This window comes from Rhinoraja longicauda, chromosome 5 (genome assembly GCF_053455715.1).
Source record: "Rhinoraja longicauda isolate Sanriku21f chromosome 5, sRhiLon1.1, whole genome shotgun sequence".
In the NCBI taxonomy this organism is placed as follows: Eukaryota; Metazoa; Chordata; class Chondrichthyes; order Rajiformes; family Arhynchobatidae; genus Rhinoraja; species Rhinoraja longicauda.
This window is the reverse complement of record NC_135957.1, coordinates 14,061,887-14,086,631: the sequence shown is the minus strand read 5'-3', so window position 1 is coordinate 14,086,631 and position 24,745 is coordinate 14,061,887. Positions and strand designations below refer to the sequence as shown.

General features: G+C 42.8%; 1 protein-coding gene across 10 annotated transcripts in view; it reads left to right on the top strand.

The window, feature by feature from the left end:
• LOC144593414 (serine/threonine-protein kinase MRCK alpha-like) overlaps window positions 1-24,745 on the top strand; it is a 324,476-nt gene that overhangs the window by 263,854 nt on the left and 35,877 nt on the right. For 5 of the 10 annotated variants that reach the window (XM_078398926.1, XM_078398929.1, XM_078398925.1 and 2 more), the window contains 8 exons: window positions 3,585-3,701; window positions 5,162-5,242; window positions 6,035-6,140; window positions 9,074-9,210; window positions 10,818-10,957; window positions 12,509-12,590; window positions 20,638-20,736; window positions 24,015-24,231. In XM_078398926.1, the coding sequence (XP_078255052.1) occupies window positions 3,585-3,701; window positions 5,162-5,242; window positions 6,035-6,140; window positions 9,074-9,210; window positions 10,818-10,957; window positions 12,509-12,590; window positions 20,638-20,736; window positions 24,015-24,231 (979 nt within the window). The remainder of the gene's footprint in view (window positions 1-3,584; window positions 3,702-5,161; window positions 5,243-6,034; window positions 6,141-9,073; window positions 9,211-10,817; window positions 10,958-12,508; window positions 12,591-20,637; window positions 20,737-24,014; window positions 24,232-24,745) is intronic. The other 5 variants (XM_078398934.1, XM_078398932.1, XM_078398933.1 and 2 more) reach the window with 1 other exon arrangement.

Below are 24,745 nucleotides of genomic sequence, written 5' to 3'. Positions count from 1 at the left end.
CTCGTCCGTCACTCCTCCCCCTCTCTTTCCCCTCTACTTCTTACTCGCTCTGCCTTTCTCTCTCTCTCCCTTTTGCAGTTTGCATGTTGTGACGGTTCATTCCTAATAGCTTGCACTATGTTGCCCCAGTCAGGAAGCCATAGTGGCCACGTTTTAAAACTCTCCCCACTCTGGTTAACCTCAAGGAGAAATTATTTAATCTCAGCAAAATCAACACTTTAAGCACTTACTGAACAATTAATCTTGGTGATGTCTTTAACTTCATCTCGAACCAAAAGCATTTCAAACGTGTGTGGTTTCAAAGTTTCAGCAATACATCTGGAATGTCACACTGTCACCCATCCTGCAGAGAAAGGGATATTGTTATCCGACATTTTTCATCCCCATACACACACTTTAAAGTAAAATCAGATGTTGCTGAGAATATTCAGCATCTGAAATCAGTTAACATCCAGTACAAGTACGAATCCTTCTTCAAAACTGAAAAGAGTTCAATCAATTAAAAAAAATCAAAGGTTGATTATTGTAAAAATATATTGATGTCAGTGTCAGGCAATATCAGGTCATATTAAGGGAAAGCAAGTGATGCTCAAGGAAAGAGCATTGTGGCACCCATTGATATCCTGTGCTGAATGTCACAAGCCATTTCATTCAAAATGAGCTCGGTGTTCCTGGCACGGATGGCTTATCTGATGGCACATGTTATCCAAGGGAAGAGAACGTTGGCCTGGCCCCGATGTCCACAGAGTCTGAGTCTGGTCATTTACGTGACACATACAACCTTTATAAAGGAGACTTGAGAAAATGTAGGATTGACGCTGACCCAAAGGATTGAGCTCTTTAGTGATGTAAGAGTTCTATAATGTGGACACTATCCCTCAGGGCATCAGTGGGACAGTGTCATTGTCACTCAAACTCTCTGGAGAACAGTGACATCTTTCAACATATCAGGGCACCAGCAATACCATTACTTAAGATTTTAGAATGTCCCTCAACATGTCAAAATAACCCACAATGTTCTTGAGACAGTTTGCAGCATTAATGCAAATCTTTGGGGGGTTTCAAAACCCAGTCAGGCAGTGTCCCGGGATATCAGAGACCAAAACAGCAGTATCCCAAGATATCAGACTGGTCAGACAGTATCCTGGGGTATCAGTACCTGTGATGCACTTTATCAGAGCATCGGGTGATGTGTTTATGCAGGATGTCGGAGCATCATTGACATTTGTCATTTCACCAAAGACTCGGCAATACAGTGAAATGCAGTAAGATATAGCCTCATTCATTACACGCTGAAATGTTCCTGTCACTTATCATTCAACATAACATCAGAACCACTAACCTTGAAGCGCTGGGATCGGTTGAATCCTTCCCAATTGGTTTTCGGCCTTGATAGCTCTCCTCCTTTGCTATTTCTCTCCTGCTGTCAACTATGGCTTCTCTTTGCAGAATGGCGGGCTGCTCTTTGAGAATGTAAAAGTGGTCTTTGGGGTGCTACGTAAGCAGGAGGAGCTTGCTCTGGTAAAGCTGAAGTTGAACGCCTGCATGTGGCACTTTAATGGAGGCTGGGGGTGGGGAGGTGGGTTGGGCGGTGGTGTATGGGTAAGTGTGAGGGCCTGGAGGTTGTAACATACCAGCATCAACTTGGTTGTCAAAAACCGCAGCAATTGTTCACTGCTTACTTGTGTACTCTTTAGGTTCAGATCTCAAGCTGTGGTAGCTGAGTATTTTAATACAAGACATAAATTCCCATGCTAATTAATATCATGCCTTAAGAGCTATCAGGCCATATCCCAGTAACATCACAAATTCAACAGAATGCCCAAATATCACAATGCTGCCATCCACAGTAAGTCTTTCTGCTGCTTACTGATCAGGCTAAAACATAGTGGATAACCCACTATATCTATCCGTGCCATAGAAACATTGCCCCAGCAACAATTAATACCGTCTGGAGTTGAGCAGCACAGTGGTGCAGCTACAGCTTCCCAGCTCCAGAGATCCAGATTCAGTCCTGAACTGTGTTGTCTGTGAGGAGTTTGCACTTTCTCCCTATGTGGGTCCTTCTGACCACTTTGTTTTCCTCCCCCATTCCAAAGGTATGCGGGATGGTAGGCTGGCTTTAAATTGCCCCTGATTTGTAGGTGAGTGGTAATATTAGTGGATGGGAATGTGGCGAGAATAAAATTGGGAATAGTGTAAATGGGTGCTTCTTGGTAGGGACACGATGGGCCAAGTGACTGTTTCCGTATTAAACAGCTCTGTGACTCTCTGAGACGTTTACAATAAACCTGATATTAATAGCATTCTGGAAGTTGGTGTGTGGGGCAGGGCCAAAACGGGCTCTTCAGACGGACAATACTTTGGCGTTACCGAGGACGTGATTTACATGTAATGGCCTGAGATCACATTTTCCATCACTTCTGAAATCCCAGAATTAGTATTTGCAGCTTACTAATGTTAATTCTAAATCATTTATTGCTTGGAAGAATAATTAATCTTTACCTTAGTTTAAAGTAGGAATATAAACAGAACAGGACAGTATTTGTTCCTTACACAGTCATACGCCATCCTGAATTAGACCCACCTTTGTTCCCTCATCACACGGTAAATATCCTACTCCCTACAAACGCTCTGCAGATATTTTCATTAAACCAGCAGTGCTACAAGAGGCAGTTCCCGCGGCACGGTAGCGCAGAGGTAGAGTTGCTGCTTTACAGCGAATGCAGCGCCGGAGACTCAGGTTCGATCCTGACTACGGGTGCTGCACTGTAAGGAGTTTGTACGTTCTCCCCGTGACCTGCGTGGGTTTACTCCGAGATCTTCGGTTTCCTCCCACACTCCAAAGACGTACAGGTATGTAGGTTAATTGGCTGGGTAAATGTAAAAATTGTCCCTAGTGGGTGTAGGATAGTGTTAATGTACGGGGATCACTGGGCGGCACGGACTTGGAGGGCCGAAAAGGCCTGTTTCCGGCTGTATGTATATGATGATGATGATGATGATTGCATGATATAGTAATGTAGAAAGTGGCAAAGCAAGATTTTATCAAGTATTTGAGAATCAAAAAGTACAGTAAAAACTTGGGGGGGGGGAAACAAAAAATGCTGGACACAGTCTGTAGATCAGGGAGCATCTATGGAGAGAGAAACAGGATTGTTTCTAGTTAAAGATTCATTATTTTATAAAAGAGTTGCCCAGTTTAGAGGGGGGAAAGGTTCCACAAAAAGTAACAGATTCAAAAGCAAGCTGTTTACTCTAGATTTCTTTCCCACGTATTCAAAATGTGCTTGTCTAGGTATAGGTGCAGTTTAAAAGTGAAGGATCAGTACATTTCTGGGATTACCTCATATGGTGGCTTCTAGTTTCTTTTGGAAGGGATTATGAATGAGGATCACCATTGAGGGAGGAAAAGGAGAATGTCAGCCCCATCTCTGATCTAAGACCATGAATAGTAAATGATGGGGAGAAAATACCTCATTCTTATGTCTGTGCATGGATCACTATTTAACTTTTGGAAAATGAATGCCAGGTAGTTTGGGTCACCAGCATAAGCATAAATTAACAGGGATTTCTTTTCATAGATTGATTCCATTGAGAATTTCAACCTTTCCAACTCTCCGTCCGGCGAAGAGGTGAAATCACAGGTGCATTCTCGCTCTCGGTCACTGTCGACAGCCAGTGACATTGAGCCTGTGGAGGTTAGTGGATGGGAACCTGCCTTTTTCTAATAAAAGGGCATTCTTCTATTTTCTACTGCCTCAGTTTTTACCCAGGATGACTGGCTATTGTAGCTGGGAATAGAAAAGCATGCAGCTCAATTCAGCCCTCAGCAACTGTTTCGCACTGACAGAAGGCATCTGGTGCCTCTGGGGAACAAAAAGAACCTGTTATCTTTTCTCTTTCCGAACTCCAAGCCCCAATAGAGGGAATTTTGCCTTTTGCTCCACTCACACCATTATATCCATGCATATTTTTTTTAACATAATATCATGCCTCCTCCAGGCTTCATTTCTTAAATTATCAGTGAATTTTTAAACCTCGGGTTGAGCATCAACTTTGCAGTTAAAGACACAAAGTGCTGGAGTAACTCAGTGAGTCAGGAACCATCTCTGGAGAACATGGATAAGAAACGTTTCGGGTCTGAAGAACAGTCCCAACCCAAAATGTCACCTATCCATGTTCTCCACAGATGCTGCTTGACCCGCTGAGTTACGCCAGCACTTTCTGCTTCATTTTGCAAACCTGCATCTGTAGTTCCTTGTACGACATCAACTTTGCAGCTTGCAAATTTTCTGTATTACTCTGCCAAGTTTTCCCACACCAAATTTTATTGATTTTTTGTCATTCCTTGATGCATATGTAAATAGTGTGGCATAATGTTAGTGCTATAGTTTAATTTTGCAGTCCAATAGTTTTTTTCAAGAGTTTCCAATATTATTTTTCCTCATGTCAGAAATGATAAACCTAAACGACCATGTAAAGGGTTTATGCTGGATGTAAAACTTGTTTGGTAGAACTGAAGTAAAGTTTTGTGCAGCATCTGCAGTCGTTTGTGTCTCCAAACGTAGCCGCTAGCCACGCAAGGGATTTGCTTTGAAAACTGACAAGGCATTCTTTAAAATCCCCCCCACTTGCCATGAACCAGCAGTTGAGTGCTTTCATTGCTGTGATAAAAATACATCCTGTAGGAACGCGTCCTTATAACATGAGATTCAGTGGGAAGTAGGGTTTTGCCTCATGGGAAATCATGATACAGGGAGGTTTTGTTCCTTAACATGTGGCTTGCCTTTACTGTATTCAGTCATTAGTGAATGCTGTAAAATATTTCAGCATTATTATTATTAGCTTGAAAAATGCTTTAAAAACGTACGGAAGAAATTGCGTAAGATTGAATATCCTGTGTCGGGTCATTTGTAACCTGGGGAGCTCGAGTGTCTAAATCTGAGAAATGCAGTGGATGAATTTTGCCAACATTTAGGACCCAAAGAACTTTTATTGCTGGTGAATAAATGGTTTTGATTGATAGGTTCTTAGCATAGTTGATTCAACGAATGGAAACGGTTTGATTAAATTTAAAAGAACAGGGGAGTGTTTCACCTATATCGCTTGTTCCAATTCCCACTCACTGCAGCTAATCACTATGTTTTCATTTTATTAGGGAGTAGATCATCCTCCTCGTCCAACACTGACACCAACTATCAGGTCCTCCTACAGTGGTTCCATAGTCTCAAACCCAAAGGTATGTCCTCCACTTTGTGTATCCACCTCAACAATATAGGCTCCAGTGCTGACAGCTGCAAGCTCAGTGCATTGTGCTCCAATTACCTTGAGACTGTAATCTCGCCCTGGCTCATTTGGGACATGCTGAAATTCTCATGGCAGTTTCCCAATTAGAGTTTCTGCTTTCATCGTTCACAGAATTGGAACCAATCACTCAGAGTTTAACCTTTAGAAACTCTACCAAGCGACACCTGTACAGAGAAAACTGAATAGATTTTCATCCAAAGCTTATTTCTAAAATGCCAGTTCCTATTTTAAGGTTGTAATTAAAGGAACTGTGTATGATTTCATTCAGCCACTATTTTTTCCTGGGCTTGATATTCTTTGAACTAACCTCACTTTGAAAGTCAGAAAATATTAATAATGAACCCACTTTTCACCTCAGGCAAAAGATAACTTGCTGGAGGAACTCAGTGGCTCAGGCAGCATCTGTGTGGAGAATGGACAGACGACGTTTTGGGTGTGCATCCTTCTTCACACCTGACAAGGCTGTCCATTCCATCCACAAATGCTGCTTGGCCCGCTGAGTTTCTCCAGCAATTTGTGTTTTGCTCAAGATTCCGGCATCTGCAGTCTCATGTGTCCCCTTTTCATCTCAAATATTATTCCGTGGATAGCCTCATATTAAGGGTAAATGGGATTTAGTAATAAGATTTAGTAAAAAAGGATAAGAAAATTTGTTAAATGTTGTTCAAAGTTTGATAACTGTCTTTTTTATTAACGTTTCTTCATTCAATGTTCCATTTTATAGCCCAAGGCTCATCAGTTTGTGGTGAAATCTTTTACCACACCTACAAAGTGCAATCAATGTACATCTCTGATGGTAGGCTTGGTACGCCAAGGTTGCACGTGTGAAGGTGAGGAGAATCACTCAATGCCTTGTCAATAGACAATAGACATAGGTGCAGGAGTAGGCCATTCGGCCCTTCGAGCCAGCACCGCCATTCATTGTGATCATGGCTGATCATTCTCATTCAGTACCCCGTTCCTACCTTCTCCCCATACCCATGTTATGTCACATCTGTTATTATAAAAATGAATGTACTTCAGAAGTAATTGATTGGCCTCAAATTCCTTTGAAATTAATCTGCAAGTCGAATCGGTAGTAAAGAAAGCAAACTCAATGCTAACATTTCAAGAGGGCTTGTATACAAAAACAGGGATGTAATGTTGAGGCTCTATAAGGCGCTTGAAAGACCGCATTTGGAATATTGTGAGCAATTGTGGGCACCATATCTGAGGAAGGATGTGCTGGTTCTGGAGAGAGGGTCCAGAGGAGGTTTACAAGAATAATCCCAGCAATGAGTAGGTTAACCTATGATGAGTGTTTGTTGGCACTGGGCCTGTACTCGCTGGAGTTTAGAAGAATGAGGGGGGACCACATTGAAACATACAGAATAGTAAAAGGCTTGGATAGAGCTCTCCACTAGTGGGAGAGTCTAGGACTAGAAGTCATAGCCTCAGAATTAAAGGATGGTCTTTTAGGAAGGAGATGAGGAGAAGTTTATTTAGTCAGAGGGTAGTGAATCTGTGGAATTCTTTGCCATAGAAGACTTTGGAGGCCGTCAGTAGATATTTTTAAGGCAGAGATAGATAGATTCTTGCTTAGTACGATTATGGGGAGAAGGCAGGAGAATGGGGTTAGGAGGGAGAGATAGATCAGTCATGATTGAATGATTTGATGGGCCTACTGGCCTAATTATACTCCTATCTCTTATGACCTTATGAAATGTCCAGGAGATTGAAATGTGCACGTGAAGCAGACTGATTTTCTTCTCCTCCTTGTTTATTGATGTTTTGTTTCTACTCCCGAATCAATGGTTTGTTGGTTCACTCTAATCATCTATTCATTAAGATGGTGGGATATTTTCTCAAGCATGGAAAGCTCCTCTGGGGCCTGCATCCATTACACTATGCTCTGGATGAGGGAAGTCAAGAAGTTCCCTGGTATATTACTGCCGTTTTTATGTTCAGAGCCCACTAGTGCAAACAATCTGAGGCAATGCACCAAGGGTAAGGGAATATGATATTAAATGTTCCATAACATTGTACGAATTGGAGGGTTGCCATTTCCTTAGTACTTGCTGGCTTACAACGCACCAGTTTTTAAAATTATCGTTCTTGCTTAGTTATCCCTCCCTAGCCTTGCCTTCTCTTTCCTTTATGATCTCCGCCACACCTCTGTACTCCTCCAATCTTGTACAGTAGCAGTGTCAACTGTGCCTTCAGTTTCTAATGTTCTAGGATCTCATTAGAGTCATATAGCACAGAAACAGGCTCTTCGGCCATCTGACCAAGATGCCCCATCTAGTCCCATTGGACCCATGTCCCTCTAAATCTTTCCCGTCCATATACCTGTCCAAATGACTTTTAAATATTATTGTACTTGTCTCAACTACTTCCTCTGGCAGATCGTTCCATACACATTTCTTTCCACTGCTATGCCGATGACACTCAGCTTTACCTCCCCCTGAAACCCAACAACCAGTCAAATTTAAACAGCCTCTCACACTGCCTTGAGGACATAAAATGTTGGATGGCACAGAACTTCCTCCAATTAAATGAGAGCAAGTCTGAGGTCATCCTATTCGGCCCCCCCGACTCCATCAAATTGATAACAGGCAGTCTTGGAAGCCTATCCTGCCTAGTCAAACCGCATGTCAAAAACCTCGGCATGATATTTGACTCTGCATTAAAATTTGATAAGCAAGTCAACGCTGTGGTAAAAGCCAGCTTCTTCCAACTTCGAACCATAGCTAAAATCAAACCTTTCCTCAAATTCGACGACACAGAAAAAATCATTCACGCTTTCATTTCCTCCCGCCTAGACTACTGCAACTCCCTATACACTGGGATCAGCCAATCTTCCCTGTCCCGCCTGCAACTGGTCCAAAACGCCGCAGCGAGACTCCTGACGGGTACCCGTAAAAGGGACCACATCACCCCGATTCTGGCCTCTCTCCACTGGCTCCCTGTACGGTACAGAATCAACTTCAAGCTCCTCCTATTCACGTATAAAGCCCTAAATGGACACTCCCCCCCCTACATCAAAAATCTTCTAACCCCCCTCTCTAACTCCAGGTCCCTCAGATCGGCCGACTTGGGGCTATTCACTATCCCGCGGTCTAGGCTTAAACTCAGGGGTGACCGCGCTTTTGCGGTTGCAGCTCCTAGACTGTGGAACAGCATCCCTCTCCCGATCAGAACTGCCCCCTCCATCGACTCCTTTAAGTCCAGGCTCAAAACATATTTCTACTCCCTAGCGTTTGAGGCTCATTGAGGAGGCGCTGTGAACTGTTTGCGTGCTACTGTATGTTTTCATTTTTTTTTCTATTGGAACCTAATTCAAATGTACAGCACTTTGGTCAACGTGGGTTGTTTTTAAATGTGCTATACAAATAAAATTGACTTGACTTGACTTGACATACCATTCTCCATGTGGAATGGCTGTCCCTCAGATTCCTTTTACGTCTTTCCCTTCTCACCTTAAACCTATGCCCTTTAGTTCTTGATTCCCCAATTTTGACCTCTTGCAAGTAGTAGCAGTGGCAACTGTGCCTTCAGCTTACAAAGCTCACGATTCTCATTCTTTACTAAACCTTTCCATCTTTCTCCCTGCACTTCCCCAACTCTACTAAATATTAAGATTTTTCTTGTCACCTTTTATTCACGTGCCTTAATAATATCTCAAATGGCTCTGTTAATATACTTCTGTGAATCGTTGTGGTGCTATGCAAGTGCAAGTTACTTGATCATGAGATTGCGAGATTAACTCTTGTTTTATTTTTAGTGTGTGGTTTCTCATGCCACGTGACGTGCGCAGACAAAGCACCAGCCGTGTGCCCCATCCCATCTGATCAAACTAAGGGTCCATTGGGGATCGACCCACAGAGAGGGATCGGAACTGCCTACGAGGGCCACGTTCGGGTAAGGAAGAATCAATGCAAGGGTGCGGGTTCAAGAGTCGTCGTCCTCATGAACAACCATAAAACATAGCTCATTTAATCTTCAGATGAGGAAAAGGTTAGCAGAAGGCTTTATACACATCTATTGCATCAGGTCTTCAGTTTCTAGTCTCTGACACGAAAGTTGGGATGTGAAAGAATGGATTGTAACGAGGATATACATGGGGCCCTTCTTAGAGCTCTGTGATTACTCTCCAATCTGAGGTCTTATCATTTTATTTGAAAACAAATTTAATTCTCTCACCTAAACAATCTACTTGGCAACCAAGAGATTGCCAAAATGCTTGAATGTATTCATATACAGTCGTTTCTCAGACTGCATAGCTGCAAACAAAAGCTTTTCACTGTACCTCGGTACAAATGACAATAATAAACTAAAATAAAATAAAATCAAGATATCATAAAATCCAGTACCTGAAACAAAAGAATTGTTCAAAAGCATCATAAAAAGTTTGAAGTAATGTGAGTTTATGAATTTCCTGCTCCTGAAGCTACCTCAGGCAATGGTTAGGCCCCCAGACCTCAACAGTCTTGAACCCTAATTTTTACTCTTTACCCTATGTTCATTTCTGGGCACATCTCAGGGATCTTGCCAGAAATCATCTCATTACTCAGTGATTAATTCATATTGGTCAACATCAAAGTGCAAAAGAAATTACACCAACTTTAATTAAAGACAATGTAGCTGTTTTTTCTGTGTTATTTTGCTTCACCAAAGAGATTGTTGTTGAAGTGGAAATTAGGCATGGCAGGATCACAATTGAAGAGTGGATGGAAATATTTGGCCAGGATGTTTCAACATGGATCTCCCTGCCAATTTCTTATGTTCTTAAATCCACATCAATAGACAATAGGTGCAGGAGTAGGCAATTCAGCCCTTCGAGCCAGCACCGCCATTCACCGTGATCATGGCTGATCATGCACAATCAGTACCCCGTTCCTGCCTTCTCCCATATCCCTTGACTCCGCTATCATTAAGAGCTCTTATCCCCGACGTACAGCGGCAGCGTCTTCGCCCGCCCCGGATCGTGGGGCTGGGGTCGGCCCGCTGCGGACCTTTCTCCGTCCGGCGCGGCCTGGAACATGGCAACGACACCAGCCTGATCGTGGGAGAAGACGGCAGGGGAAGAGAAAAGGCATTCTGGCCTTCCATCAGAGTGAGGAGGGGACTGGAGGAGACTCACTGTGATGGATGTTTCTTTTTTTTTGTGTTGGTTGGGGTTGTGTAATTTGCTTATTTTACTGCTTTTATTGTTGGACTGTGGGTGACTAAATTTCGTCCAAAAAAACGTGTTTTTTGGATGACAAATAAAGATATCCTGAATCCTAACACTCTTGTAAGCATCCAGAGAATTGGCCTCCACTGCCTTCTGAGGCAGAGAATTCCACAGCTTCACAACTCTCTGAGTGAAAAAGTTTTTCCTCATCTCCATTCTAAATGGCCTACCCCTTATTCTTAAACTGTGGCCCTTGGTTCGGGAAATGTTTATGTCTCTACATGCCTGTGGAATATTTGCACATGCATCCCTATTCCCACCTCCCAAAATAATACGAATGCTTCATTCCTAGGTACCTAAACCAGCAGGGGTGAAGAAAGGCTGGCAGAGGGCACTGGCTGTGGTTTGCGATTTCAAACTGTTTTTGTACGACATCGCAGAAGGCAAGGCGTCCCAACCGAGTGTGGTGGTTAGCCAGGTTATTGATATGAGGTTTGTGCAAGTCCCCTTCCTCTTGTGTGTGAGTCTGAAGAAAGGTCATGGCCCAAAACGTCACCTTTCCAAGTCCTCCAGAGATGCTGCCTGACTCGCTGAGTTACTCCAGGACATTGTGGCCTATGCAAGATTCTAGTATCTGCAGTTCCTTGTGTCACGCTTCCTCTTTTGCGTTGTTATCTTCACCCAGTGTGGCCATAGGGACACCAAGCAAATGTGGTGGGTTCTGTCAGTCAAATTCTGGGTTTGCAGGATGTCCTTACTGTGTATGCAACTGTATTTGCCCACAGTTACCTTTCAGTGTGTACATGTTGATTAGGACCAGCACTTCAACAATGTACTTTCAACAATTACTTTATATTTTTCCCCAAGCCAAAGATTTGCTGGTTTGTTTCCCCAGCTTAGGAATGCACATACCATCAAGAGCGGTGAGATGGATGTGCAGTGGGGATGTGGACATGTTCTGCCATCAGGGACGTCACTGGGTTTGCGGCCATATTTCCAACTTGCAAACTGTTAGGGTTAAATAGAGTGTACAACAATGGAACGTTGCTGTAACCCTGTTGAGAGGAAAAAAGAAAAAGATTAGTGCAGATGTGAGTTTGATGGTCAATATGGACATGGTGGGCCAAATGGTTTGTTTCTGTGCTCGATTACTTTGTAACTTATCTCGAACAAAGAAACAGGCAGCACAGCAATGGGTGCTTCAGCCCACAATGTCTTTGCCGAACATGATGCCTAGCTGAACTGATCTTATCTGCCTGAACATGATCCATATCCCTCTATTCCCAGCACTTCCATGTGCCTGTCCAAAAGCCTCTTAAATGCCATTATTGTATCTGCCTCCACTACCACCCCTGGCAATGCATTCCAGGCCCCCACCACCTTCTTTGTAAAAAACATGCCCCGCACATCTGCATTAAACTTTCCCCCTTTCACCTTATGCCCTCTAATGTTGGACATTCCCACCCTAGGAAAAAGCTTCTGACTGTTTACCCTATCTATGCCTCTCATAATTTTATATTAAGTCTCCCTTCAACTGACGTTCAGAGAAAACAATCCAAGTCAATCCAACCTCTACTTATAGCTGGAACCCTCTGCATTCTGGTAAACCTCCTCTGCACCCTCTCACAAAGCTAACATTAAATATATCAGGGCTGTTTGCCATGATAAATCACCATGTGGTAAGTTTCACTTTGTAACCACAATTGTAGGCATACAATTTTCTCCCGAATTTCCCATTGGATTATTAGGGTTATAGTTTTTAATGCTGCCACAAAAATAGTTTCAATTCTTGATGAAATAATATAACATGATTTATAATATTTCAGATTATATATTAGTCAGATATGATATTTTCCCAAATCTTCAAAATGAAAGAAGAGCACTGTGCAGTTACATGCACAAACAAAGCTTGTTATTTTGACTTTTGTATATTGCTCGCCCAAAAAGACACCACTTTGTCAGCAGGGCAGTGACAATTCATTAACAATGGAATGTTAGTGCCGTTTCCAATTGAAATTTTATTTTCACTTTAATTTCCTACAGGGATGAAGAGTTTTCAGTGAGTACTGTATTAGCTTCTGATGTTATCCACGCTAACAGGAAGGATGTTCCTTGTATCTTCCGGGTAAGTGGTGGGATGGGGGGGGGGGGGAGGGGTAATGATTATCAGTGGGCTTTGAGTGAGGCTTCTCAGCAGAATGTCTAATAACTTTGGTTCTACCCTCACATCAGCACATTTAGATAGTGATGTTCAAACCTTGTGGATTTTTTCAATTATTTTTATTGTGTAATTACTAACAGTACGGTTTTCTTTAAGAGCACAGATTTGTTTGTGTTTCCAATAAAATAATTTACTTTCCACTATTTTTCTCAGATACTTTCTCATTGTGCAATTAGAACAGTACAGCACAAGAACAGGCCTTATGCCCCACACTGTCTGTGCCAACCATCTCTTATCTGCCTGCACATGTTCCATATCCCTCCATTCCCTGCATATCCATATGCCTATCCAAAGGTCTCTTAAGGCCCATTATCGTATCTGCCTCGACCACCAAACCCCTCAGCATGTTCCAGGCATTCACCACCCTCAGTGTAAAAAACCTGCCTTGCACATCTCCTTTAAGCTTTTCCCATCTCACCTTAAAGTAATGCCTTCTAGTATTAGATTTTTCCATCCTGAGAAGAAGGTTCCTACTGTCAACCCTATCTATGCTTCTCATAATTTTATATACTTCTTTCAAATCTTCCAAGAAAACAATCCATGTCAGTCCAACCTCCCTCTGTAGCTAATAACACCTAATCCAGGCATTGTTCTGGTAAACCTCCTTTGTGCCCTCTCCAAAGCCTCCATGTCCTTCCTCTAATTCAGTGACCAGAACTGCATGTAATACTCCAAATGCAGACGAAGCAATGTTCTACAAAGCTGCAACATGACTTCCTGACTCTTATATTCAATGTCCCGACCTATGAAAGCAAGCATGCCTTCTTTACCACTCTATCTACTTGTGTTGCCACTCTCAGGCATTTAAGGACTTGGAGGACTTGGATCCTAAGATCCTTCTATAAATCAATGTCAAATTTTTAGGACATTGGCACCAGTTCTGGGAGAGGTGGGACCAGTACAAACAGGACGGTCTGCACCTGAGCTGGAATGGAACCAATGTCCTAGGGGGAGTGTTTGCTAGTGCTGTCGGGGAGGATTTAAACTAATGTGGCAGTGGGATGGGAGCAGGAGCAGAGAGACAGAGGGGTGTAAAATGAGGGTAGAAGCAACAGGTAGCAAGGTGAAAAGTAAAAGTGGTAGGCAGACAAATTCAGGGCAAAAATCAAAAAGGGCCACTTTTCAACATAATTGTATAAGGGGTAAGAGAGTTGTAAAAACAAGCCTGAAGGCTTTGTGTCTCAATGCAAGGAGTATACGTAATAAGGTGGATGAATTAAATGTGGAGATAGTTATTAATGATTATGATATAGTTGGGATTACGGAGACATGGCTCCAGGGTGACCAAGGCTGGGAGGTCAACATCCAGGGATATTCTATATTCAGGCGGGATAGACAGAAAGGAAAAGGAGGTGGGGTAGCGTTACTGGTTAGAGAGGAGATTAAAGCAGTGGAAAGGAAGGACATTAGCTTGGAGGAAGTGGAATCAATATGGGTAGAGCTACGAAACACTAAGGGGCAGAAAACGCTAGTGGGAGTTGTGTACAGGCCACCTAACAGCAGTAGTGAGGTTGGGGATGGCATCAAGCAGGAAATTAGAAATGCATGCACTAAAGGTGCAGCAGTTATAATGGGTGACTTCAATCTACATATAGATTGGGTGAACCAAACTGGCAGGGGTGCTGAGGAAGAGGATTTCTTGGAATGTTTGAGAGATGCTTTTCTAAACCAACATGTCGAGGAACCAACGAGAGAACAGGCCATTCTAGACTGGGTATTGAGTAATGAGGAAGGGTTAGTTAGCAGTCTTGTTGTGCGAGGCCCCTTGGGCAAGAGTGATCATAATATGGTAGAGTTCTTCATTAGGATGGAGAGTGACAAAGTCGATACAGAAAAAAGTGTTCAGAACTTAAAGAAAGGTAACTTTGAGGGTATGAGGCGTGAATTGTCCAAGATAGACTGGCGATTGATGCTGAAAGGGTTGACGGTGGACATGCAATGGAAGGCATTTAAAGGTCACATGGATGAACTACAACAAGTGTTCATCCCAGTTTGGCAAAAGAACAAACCAGGAAAGGTAGTGCATCCGTGGCTAACAAGGGAAATCAAGGATAGTATTAAAACAAAAGATGAAGCATACAGATTAGCCAGAAAAAGTAGCATACCAGAGGAGGACAAAGGGCTTAATTAGGAAAGGGAAAATAGATTATGAGGGAAAACTGGCAAGGAACATAAAAAACAGACTGCAAAAGCTTTTATAGATATGTCAAGAGAAAAAGATTAGTTAAGGCAAATGTAGGTCCCTTGCAGTCGGAAACAGGTGAATTGATCATAGGGAACAAGGAGATGGCAGACCAATTGAACAAATACTTTGGTTCTGTCTTCACTAAGGAAGACATAAACCGTTTGCCGGAAATAGCGGGGGACCGGTGGTCTAATGAGATGGAGGAACTGAGGGAAATCCAGGTTAGTCGGGAAGTGGTGTTAGGTAAATTAAATGGATTAAAGGCAGATAAATCCCCAGGGCCAGATAGGCTGCATACCAGAGTGCTTAAGGAAGTAGCCTCAGAAATAGTGGATGCATTAGTGATAATTTTTCAAAACTCTTTAGATTCTGGAGTAGTTCCTGAGGACTGGAGGGTAGCTAATGTAACCCCACTTTTTAAAAAGGGAGGGAGAGAGAAAACGGGGAATTATAGACCAGTTAGCCTAACATCGGTAGTGGGGAAAATGCTACAGTCAGTTATTAAAGATGTGATAGCATCACATTTGGAAAGTGGTGAAATCATCGGACAAAGTCAGCATGGATTTACCAAAGGCAAATCATGTCTGACGAATCTTATAGAATTTTTCGAGGATGTAACTAGTAGAGTGGATAAGGGAGAACCAGTCGATGTGTTATATCTGGACTTTCAGAAGACCTTCGACAAGGTTGGTGTACAAACTTAAAGCACACGGTATTGAGGGTTCAGTTTTGAGGTGGATAGAAAATTGGTTGGCGGACAGGAAGCAAAGAGTAGGAATAAACGGGTCCTTTTCGGAATGGCAGGCAGTGACTAGTGACTAGTGGGGTACCGCAAGGCTCAGTGCTGGGACCCCAGTTATTTACAGTGTATATTAATGATTTGGATGAGGGAATTGAATGCAACATCTCTAAGTTTGCGGATGACACGAAGCTGGGTGGCAGTGTTAGCTGCGAGGAGGATGCTAGGAGGCTGCAGAGTGACTTGGATAGATTAGGCGAGTGGGCAAATGCATGGCAGATGCAATATAATGTGGATAAATGTGAGGTTATCCACTTTGGCGGCAAGAACAGGAAAGCAGAGTATTACCTGAATGGTGACCGATTGGGAGAAGGGGAGATGCAACGTGACCTGGGTGTCATGGTGCACCAGTCATTGAAAGCAAGCATGCAGGTGCAGCAGGCAGTGAAGAAAGCGAATGGTATGTTGGCATTCATAGCAAGAGGATTTGAGTTTAGGAGCAGGGAGGTTCTGCTGCAGTTGTACAGGGCCTTGATGAGACCACACCTGGAGTATTGTGTGCAGTTTTGGTCTCCTAACCTGAGGAAAGACGTTCTTGCCTTAGGGGGAGTACAGAGAAGGTTCACCAGATTAATCCCTGGGATGGCGGGACTTGCATATGAGGAAAGACTGGATAGACTGGGCTTGTACTCGCTGGAATTTAGAAGACTGAGGGGGGATCTTATAGAAACATATAAAATTCTTAAGGGGTTGGAGAGGCTAGATGCGGGAAGATTGTTCCCGATGTTGGGGGAGTCCAGAACCAGGGGTCACAGCTTAAGGATAAGGGGGAAGTCTTTTAGGACCGAGATGAGAAAACATTTCTTCACACAGAGAGTGGTGAGTCTGTGGAATTCTCTGCCACAGAAGGTAGTTGAGGCCAGTTCATTGGCTATATTTAAGAGGGAGTTAGATGTGGCCCTTTTTGCTAAAGGGATCAGGGGGTATGGAGAGAAGGCAGGTACAGGCTACTGAGCTGGATGATCAGCCATGATCATATTGAATGGCGGTGCAGGCTCGAAGGGCCGAATGGCCTACTACTGCACCTATTTTCTATGTTTCTAATCATGTTCAAGGTCAATTGTATATTTGACCTCCCAAAGTGCAACACCTCACACTTGCTTGGATTAAACTCCATCTGCCATTTCTCTTTCCATTTCTGTAGCTGGTCAATATCCCATTGTATAACTTGATAGCCTTCCTCACAGTCCGTGACCCCAGAAATCCTGGAGTCATCTGCAAACTTACTAACCAACCCATCTTCATTTACATCCATAGCACAAACAACAGATGTCCCAGCACATATCCAAGTGGAACCATTGGTCATAGACCTCCATCCTGAATAGTATCCTTCCACCACAGACTTCTGTTTTCTATCAGTAAGCCACTTCTGAATCTATTCCATCCACTGTTAATCCCATGCATCTTAATCTTCTTGATCAGCCTACATTGGGGGACTTTATCAAATGCCTTACATGTAATGCATGTAAACAACATCCACCAACCTACCCTCATTAACCTCCTTTGTCACCCCCCTCAAAAAACTCAATCAAGTTAGTAAGACACAACCTACCGTGTACAAAGCAATGCTGACTGTCCCTAATTAATCCATTCTATCCACCTTAATGCTCTTTTAAGTGCCACCTTCTTAAAGTCAAAATGCCCTTGCATATTAGTATTCTCTACACTGATCTCACTGTCCTTTGTGTCCTTCTCCGTGAAAACAGATGCGAAGTACTCATTTAATACCTCGCCTACATGCCGAGACACCAAGCACAAATTTCTACACACAAACTAGAATTCAAACACATTAAAAAAGTATGCAAGTATCAGTTTGGTATATTGTCATTTCTTGATCTTTTAAAGTTCCCTGGCTCAGAAACTCAATGCCTCAGAGTCCCTTTCCTTCATTTTAAGTGCAATTAGTTGCCTCCCTTCCTTGCCTCTCTCTAATTTTCCCCGTCTTGTTTTCTTTTCATTCTTTTCCCTGTCATTTCACTGTCTCTCTCCTCTCATTATTTCTTTCTTTTATGTGTCCGATCCCTTGTTATATTTGCCTCCCTCCCACTCTTCTCCCATTTGAGCACTCTTCCTCCTCTTTCTCTGTCTTGCCCTCCGTCTCTTTCTCAAACACACAATCTCAAGTGCGCGCACACACAATCACATACACAGTGACACACACACTGACACACACACACCACATCTAGCCTGCTATGATGCCATGTTGTTTATTGCTGGGTCTCTTTCCTTCCACTTCCCCCTATTAGCCACAGCCAGCCCTGTTGCTGCTAACATTATCTCAACTCTTGCTGTCGCCTCCTCTCACTTTGATAGCCTGCATTAATCACAAGCTGTAAGACTCAGCAATGAAAGGTCAGCTAGGTGTTCATGTCCAGCCACAACTGCAGGTAATACCGGCTCATCTTCATGCTACCAATATGATCAGCTGGTGAGCAAGGAGCTCCTGAGAGATGCATATTAGGTGCATCTGATTGGAACCAATGGGCTGTCATGAAAAATCTGCACAATCGGCTTTATTCTGCCTGGGTAAAACAAAGTCGGAAAGCCTACGAATTGGAACAATGCGAGTTGCTCTCTTAGTGTTCTTAAATACATGTTTGAAGCTGGTAGGGAGTAAATTTTTCTTGTTTGTGTTGCAGATTCCTGCATCTTGCTATGTGTTTTCACAAAGTTTTCAGTAAAGAATTGTATTGGAGTATTTTCTGTCTTCAGCCTATGCACAAATGTTTGTTAACTGAAGCATTGCCTTTGTAAAGTCTTGTCTGCATAACATGTAAATAAAACACAATGTGCTCGCGTAACAGCGGATCAGGACATGGACAGGTGACGTTTCGAGTCGAGACCCTTCTTCAGATTGATTATTGTAGGGGGGAGAATGCTGTAACAGAGGTGTGGGTGAGACAAAGCCTGGTAAATGATAGGTGGCTAAAGGTGACAGAGGTTGATTGGCAGATGGGTGGACAAAAGCTAGGAATGAAAAGGAGACAAAAGACTGAAGACTTATTTTCCAGGTTTCCCCTGTCCACCCTTCTGTCTTTTGATTTCTGGCCTTTGCCACCCAACTGTCATTAAAAAAACCCTCACCTGCATCCACCTTTCATTCACCAGGCTTTGTTCCGCTTCTACTTTTTTTCCAGCTTTCCAATGACCCAAACGTCACCTATCCATGTTCACCGGAAATGCTGTCTGATCAACTGAGTTACTCCAGCGCTTTGCTTTTTTGGAAACCTGCATCTGCAGTTCCTTGTGTTTGCATATCATGCATCATGTTTATAATTTACGAGTTAAGCCAATCAACATAGGAGCAATATTACTTTGTGTGTCTTTTTGATGCTCTGCATGACTCTTAACACGAGGAAGGGAAAGGTAAACTTTATCCCGTTTTCTGTCATTGATGCTGAAAGACCTTTTGATCCACAGTTTAAGACTTCTCCTTTACATTGCTCCATTCCTGCCGACTGTTTGACAGATGCCGACATTCTCTTATATCCAACCAATGTAGCTGCTCGTTGTCTCCTGGTTTTCATCAAGCATTGTCCTGTTTTTAAGCAAAGTTATATTAGTGGGGTAATGTGCCGTAATGTATGCAACCAGACAAAGTATAGTTATAAATTGTAATTTCCATTTTTATCATAATTAAAACTGCTACAGGAACAAGAACAGGCCATTCATTCTCACATTTGTTCTCCCTCTCAGTCACTTCACACCCAGAAAGTTCCTGTATTTCTACTCCATTTACGTGCTTTATATCTAATTTCCATTGCAGTTTCATATTAGAAAGCCATTAACTGACTTACTGGCTATAGTTGTGTCAGTGGAGGCAAAAAGCTTCTACTTTATGCTGGAAACACTCAGCAGGTCAAGCAGCATCTGTGAAAAAGAAACAGTTAACATTCCATCAGAACTGTGAAAGAGTGGATGCAAAACAGTTTTAAGTTACTGAGAAGGGGGGGGGGGATGGATTGGAGAAAGGGAATATCTCTGAAAAGATTAAGTAAAAGTTGTTAGTTGGTGGGGGCGGGTTTAGAGGTTATCCGGTCTGCATGTTAACTTTTAACTCGTTTGCACTCCTTTCTTGTTTTTTATGTTCTCTCTGTGGGCCCCCAGTGCATACTTTGAGGTCACTGGTGTAGCTGTACTGTTATCATCAAAAAATTATTGCACCACCCTTCATTCCTATAAAATCACCTTTCTGTAAGAATCAGTGTGATTCCCTGTTCCTTCGATCCTCATCAAGGGGGTTATGTTAAAGTTAAGTTAAAGTTAAGTACAGTAGGACCAATAATCCACTGTCCGACCATTCAGAAATCCTGCCTGCTATCTGGCTTACAAGGTGATGTTCGTCGCACCACCCCCTCCATATTCACTGGACCCCAGTTCCCACGCTCTCTTGAAACTCACCTGGTTCTGTTTCCCCTGTTCCCGACTCATTAGAAAATTATTCTGTTTGTTATCAGTGAAAAGGGTTAAGGAGTTTGGGGCATGAGCTTAGGAATGGTATCGCAGGTAATGGTATCGTTGTATCATGACCACGAATGGTATCATGGAGTCTGTATTCTGCCTTATCTACACTGGGGCAAAGTATGAGAGCGTGAATAATGCCGATGTTATTTCTAGGTGAACTATTTCTAGGTGATGCTTTTGTCGCTGGGATTTTGCCTCCTGCGTCGTTACATTTGCCTGTCCTAACACTGATGTGCTTGAACTGCTTTAGAAAAGATAGTCAATTAAATGATCAGATATTAGTTTGAGGAAGCACCCAGGAATTATATTGCCCAGATACTAAAACTCAACTTTTCTCATTCATATCACCTTACTCACTCATGCCAGAAATTGAATAACCTCGGGAGGCTTGTTCTTCACTATATTTTTTGAGCCCTCTCTGAATTCATTACTCTTTCTCCTAATCCTGCAAGCCCCTTCTGACAGGTGCACCTCTGATGTAGCTTTTCTCTTCTCTGCCCTAGGTTCCGCTAACAGCAGAACCGGGTAGGTGGGTTGGGCCCATTAAACAGACCCCGAAACTCCATTCCGCACGCGATCGTAAAACTGCAACTCATATTAAGGTATTTTTTACTCTGTGTACAATTAATGCTGTTCCTTCCCAGTGGAGATTATGCTTCCATTTCTTTAGAATCTCCTGGTAGGTAATCCTTGATGCTATAGGCTCTCCAAGGACTGCTTACCCAGTAATCATGCCTAAATATAATGCACCTCCTCTTCGTACCCATCATGCACATAAATCTCAAGGTTCTTCCTAAAATACTTCATGGATGTCTTTTTTCTTCTTTTTAACATCTTCTTTCTCTTGGCCCATTGGGACTGCCTAACGCTTGAGCAGCAAAGCTGTCAATTAATTTGTTTATCTGTCTGAGGATCTGGGAAGTTACCAGTAGTTAAAGTTCTAATTAGAATTAAGCCACAACCACGATAGGAATGCAATCTTGACCAAATGCTGGCTGGTGTTTAAAGATTCCAAAATTAATGGCAGTAAGCTACTAAACTACTCAATATGTACAGTTTTTACCTTGAGAGAGTGAATTATCATCCAATCCATGTCAGAGTTGGGAAGCACCATCACACGTTGGATTGTGATGGTTCAAGAAGAAGGTCCACTGCACTTCTCAGGACATCTAACATAAACATTAAAAGAGGTCATGCCTTAGCCTTTCAATTCTGGCATTTTACAGCTCCAACCACTCTATGAAAAATAATTGTGTATGGATGTCTTAGTCATTGCTTCATTTTTTGAGTCCATTTGCTCCTTCAGTTGACTATTATCACTCTTGGAGTGAAGTTTTTCCTCAGTGTCCTTCTGTTGGAAATACAGAGCACAATGGGCGGCACGGTAGCGCAGCGGTAGAGTTGCTGCTTTACAGCGAATGCAGCGCCGGAGACTCAGGTTCGATCCTGACTACGGGTGCTGCACTGTAAGGAGTTTGTACGTTCTCCCCGTGACCTGCGTGGGTTTTCTCCGAGATCTTCGGTTTCCTCCCACACTCCAAAGACGTACAGGTATGTAGGTTAATTGGCTGGGTAAATGTAAAAATTGTCCCTAGTGGGTGTAGGATAGTGTTAATGTACGGGGATCGCTGGGCGGCACGGACTTGGTGGGCCGAAAAGGCCTGTTTCCGGCTGTATATATATGATATGATATGATATGATATGTAAAGCTAATACAGCGAATGACTGGTGTGGAGGCTTTGCATTAAGTTGTGGCATTGCTGAAACGTGCCCAGCCCTATTCAAGAGATTTTCTGCCACCCTGACAGGACTGCAATGGCAACGCTGCACTATAGATTTGGCCAACTCTCCCTTACACAAACATTGGCTATTTTTTGTTGTTACAATTACAACCTCCATGAAGTATGATAGAATTGTAGTGTCATAGTGCTGAAGGAAACTGTTCATTCCGTCTTTTCTGTGCCACATAAAGTACAGTGCTCATTATGTGTTATATGTTCTAACAACAGCTTTAATTGCTGAACCACGCGATTGTCATTGTGCATCAGTAGTATTGTAAATGTAAAAATTTGATTTTTATTTAGTTTACCAAGCTTTGAACGCTCATGGAAAAACACTCAGACTTTAATACCATTTATGGTCAGGTGGAGTGATGTGAATGCAAAGTTACTTGCAAGCCTGTCACATTTTGATGCCTGATGTTTGCCAGATCTCACTGTTGGCTCGGAGATACTCGAGTTTATTTCAGTTAAAGAAGATGAATATTGGCAGCACAAGCATGCCCGAGGTTTATTAACACTTACTGGTAGTGGGAGAGGAACCGTAATGTTTTCTCGGGAACATTGGAGGCTGAGAGGAGACTGATAATTATAATTATAAAATTATGAGGCAAAGACAGGGTAGGTAGTCAGAATCTTTTTCCAAGAGTTGAAATAACAAATACTCGAGGGCTTAACTTTAAGGTGATAGAGGGAACACTTTAAGGAGATTTACAAGACAAGTTATTTTTTTCGCACGAAAGTGGTAGGTGCCTGAGACACACTGCCAACAGAAGTAGTGAAAGCAGATACAATAGCAACATTAAGAGCCATTTAGATACACAAAGAGGCAGGGAATGGGGAGACATAGACCACATGCAGGCAGCGGTCAGCATGGGCCAGAGACTGCTCCTGTGCTGCAGTGCTATATGCACAATCCTGTGTTGTAACTGCCACTTCATGAGGTATTTATCCAAGAAGTGAACAAAGGTGTGAACAACAATGCCAACATGTGGCACGTATTAACTCTCAACCTTCTGCAGAACACATCACTGACAATACAAAATGAACCAAAAAAGCTCCATTTTAGAGGTTAGGTTCTGGCATCAAAAATGAGGTTGTTGAGATCAACGAGGAAGAATTCTCGAGCAAGACACAAAGTGCTGGGGAAACTCAGCAGATCAGGCAGCAGCTGTGGAGGGAATGGACAGACAATGTTTCTGGTCAGGACCCTTCTTCAAACTGATTGAGTAGGGGGGGTGATAGCTGGAAAGGAGTGTTGTGGGCAGGACAAAGCAAGTGATAGATGGATACAGGTGAGGTGGGGGGGGTGGTTATTGGCAGATGGGTGGAGATAGTGACTGAATCTAGAGGTGAAATGGAGACAAAAGGTTTGCACCTCGCATAAAGATGGTTATTGAGGTCCATCATCTCAGCCCCAGGAGATAACTACAGATGTTTATAAGGGGCGGAATTCTAGTCTCATCATCAGTCACCTTTTCTCAGAGCAAGGTTAGAAGTGGAGTTGTTTGCAACTAGTTCCTATGGTACCTGTTGGCACAGGTTGTCCAAAGACGTACAGGTATGTAGGTTAATTGACTGGGTAAATGTAAAAATTGTCCCTAGTGTGTGTAGGATAGTGTTAATGTGCGGGGATCGCTGGGCGGCGCGGACTTGGTGGGCCGAAAAGGCCTGTTTCCGTGCTGTATCTGAAATATGAAAAAATAAAAATAAAAATAATTATAAGTGGCAGCCCATGATAAATGTGAACAAGATAGTTTTTGGAATTGCACTGGCCATTCAACGTGAGACATCACTGCAAAGATTTACAGGTTTTCTCTGTTTTTTGCCCATATTGGTCAGTGGCCTGCAAAGGTGCAAGGCAGAGGGCACCGTCTCAACTGCATCAATTCAAATAATCATCCACTGAGCAATCCAAGGACTGAACAGGAGGGGGGTTTGATTAGATCACCAGACAGTTAATTACTTAGATTGGCGATGTAACTATTCAAATACATGCTTGAAACGCATAAGGGTGTTGTAATGTTGTGTAGATCATTTTAAGTTGCAAACAGTGATGACGAGGCTCCTCCTTTAATTCCAAACACATCTGTTCTTTGTAGGTTACAGCTTCCCAGATGTCAACGTCCAACAACAAATGTTCGATCCTGATACTGGCTGACAGTGAGAATGAGAAAAACAAGTGGGTGGGGCTGCTGAACGAGCTGCACCGGATCCTGAAGAAGAACAAGCTGAAGGACCGATCTGTTTTTGTTCCAAAAGAAGCCTATGACAGTGCCTTGCCACTGATTAAGACAACGCAGTCAGCCGCTATCATAGGTAGGTGGGGCTGGCAGTACGGAGTCTCACTCAAGCTGCTGTCTTGTGGCATAATACTCAAATACTAATTAATGCCATATTCACACACAGAATAAAACTGGTCACTACACCGGTTCATTGGTTGCAAAGTACAATGGGACATTCTGATACCATCAAAGCTTCTTCATAAATAAATTATTTTACTGCAATACGTCAAAGTCTTTCAGTCAGCAGATTTTGAAGTTTTATTATCACATCTTTCTGTGTCCATGATTGCTCTTGGTCAAAAGATCAAGGCCCCACAACTAGACTGACAGCTTGCACAATACTGAGGAAGTGAGCTCTTCTTGTTGAGCTGTGAGCCAGACCCACATGAAAAAGTAGTAAAGCAGCACAATCATTCCAGGGTTTACAACAACAGCTGTCACTAATCCTTTGATTGTCAGTTGACCCTCTCTTTTTGTAATTTGCCTACCTTGTTAGATAGCAGAACAAGAGTGACAAAATCTCAGAGTTAGTTCATAGAATATGCAGC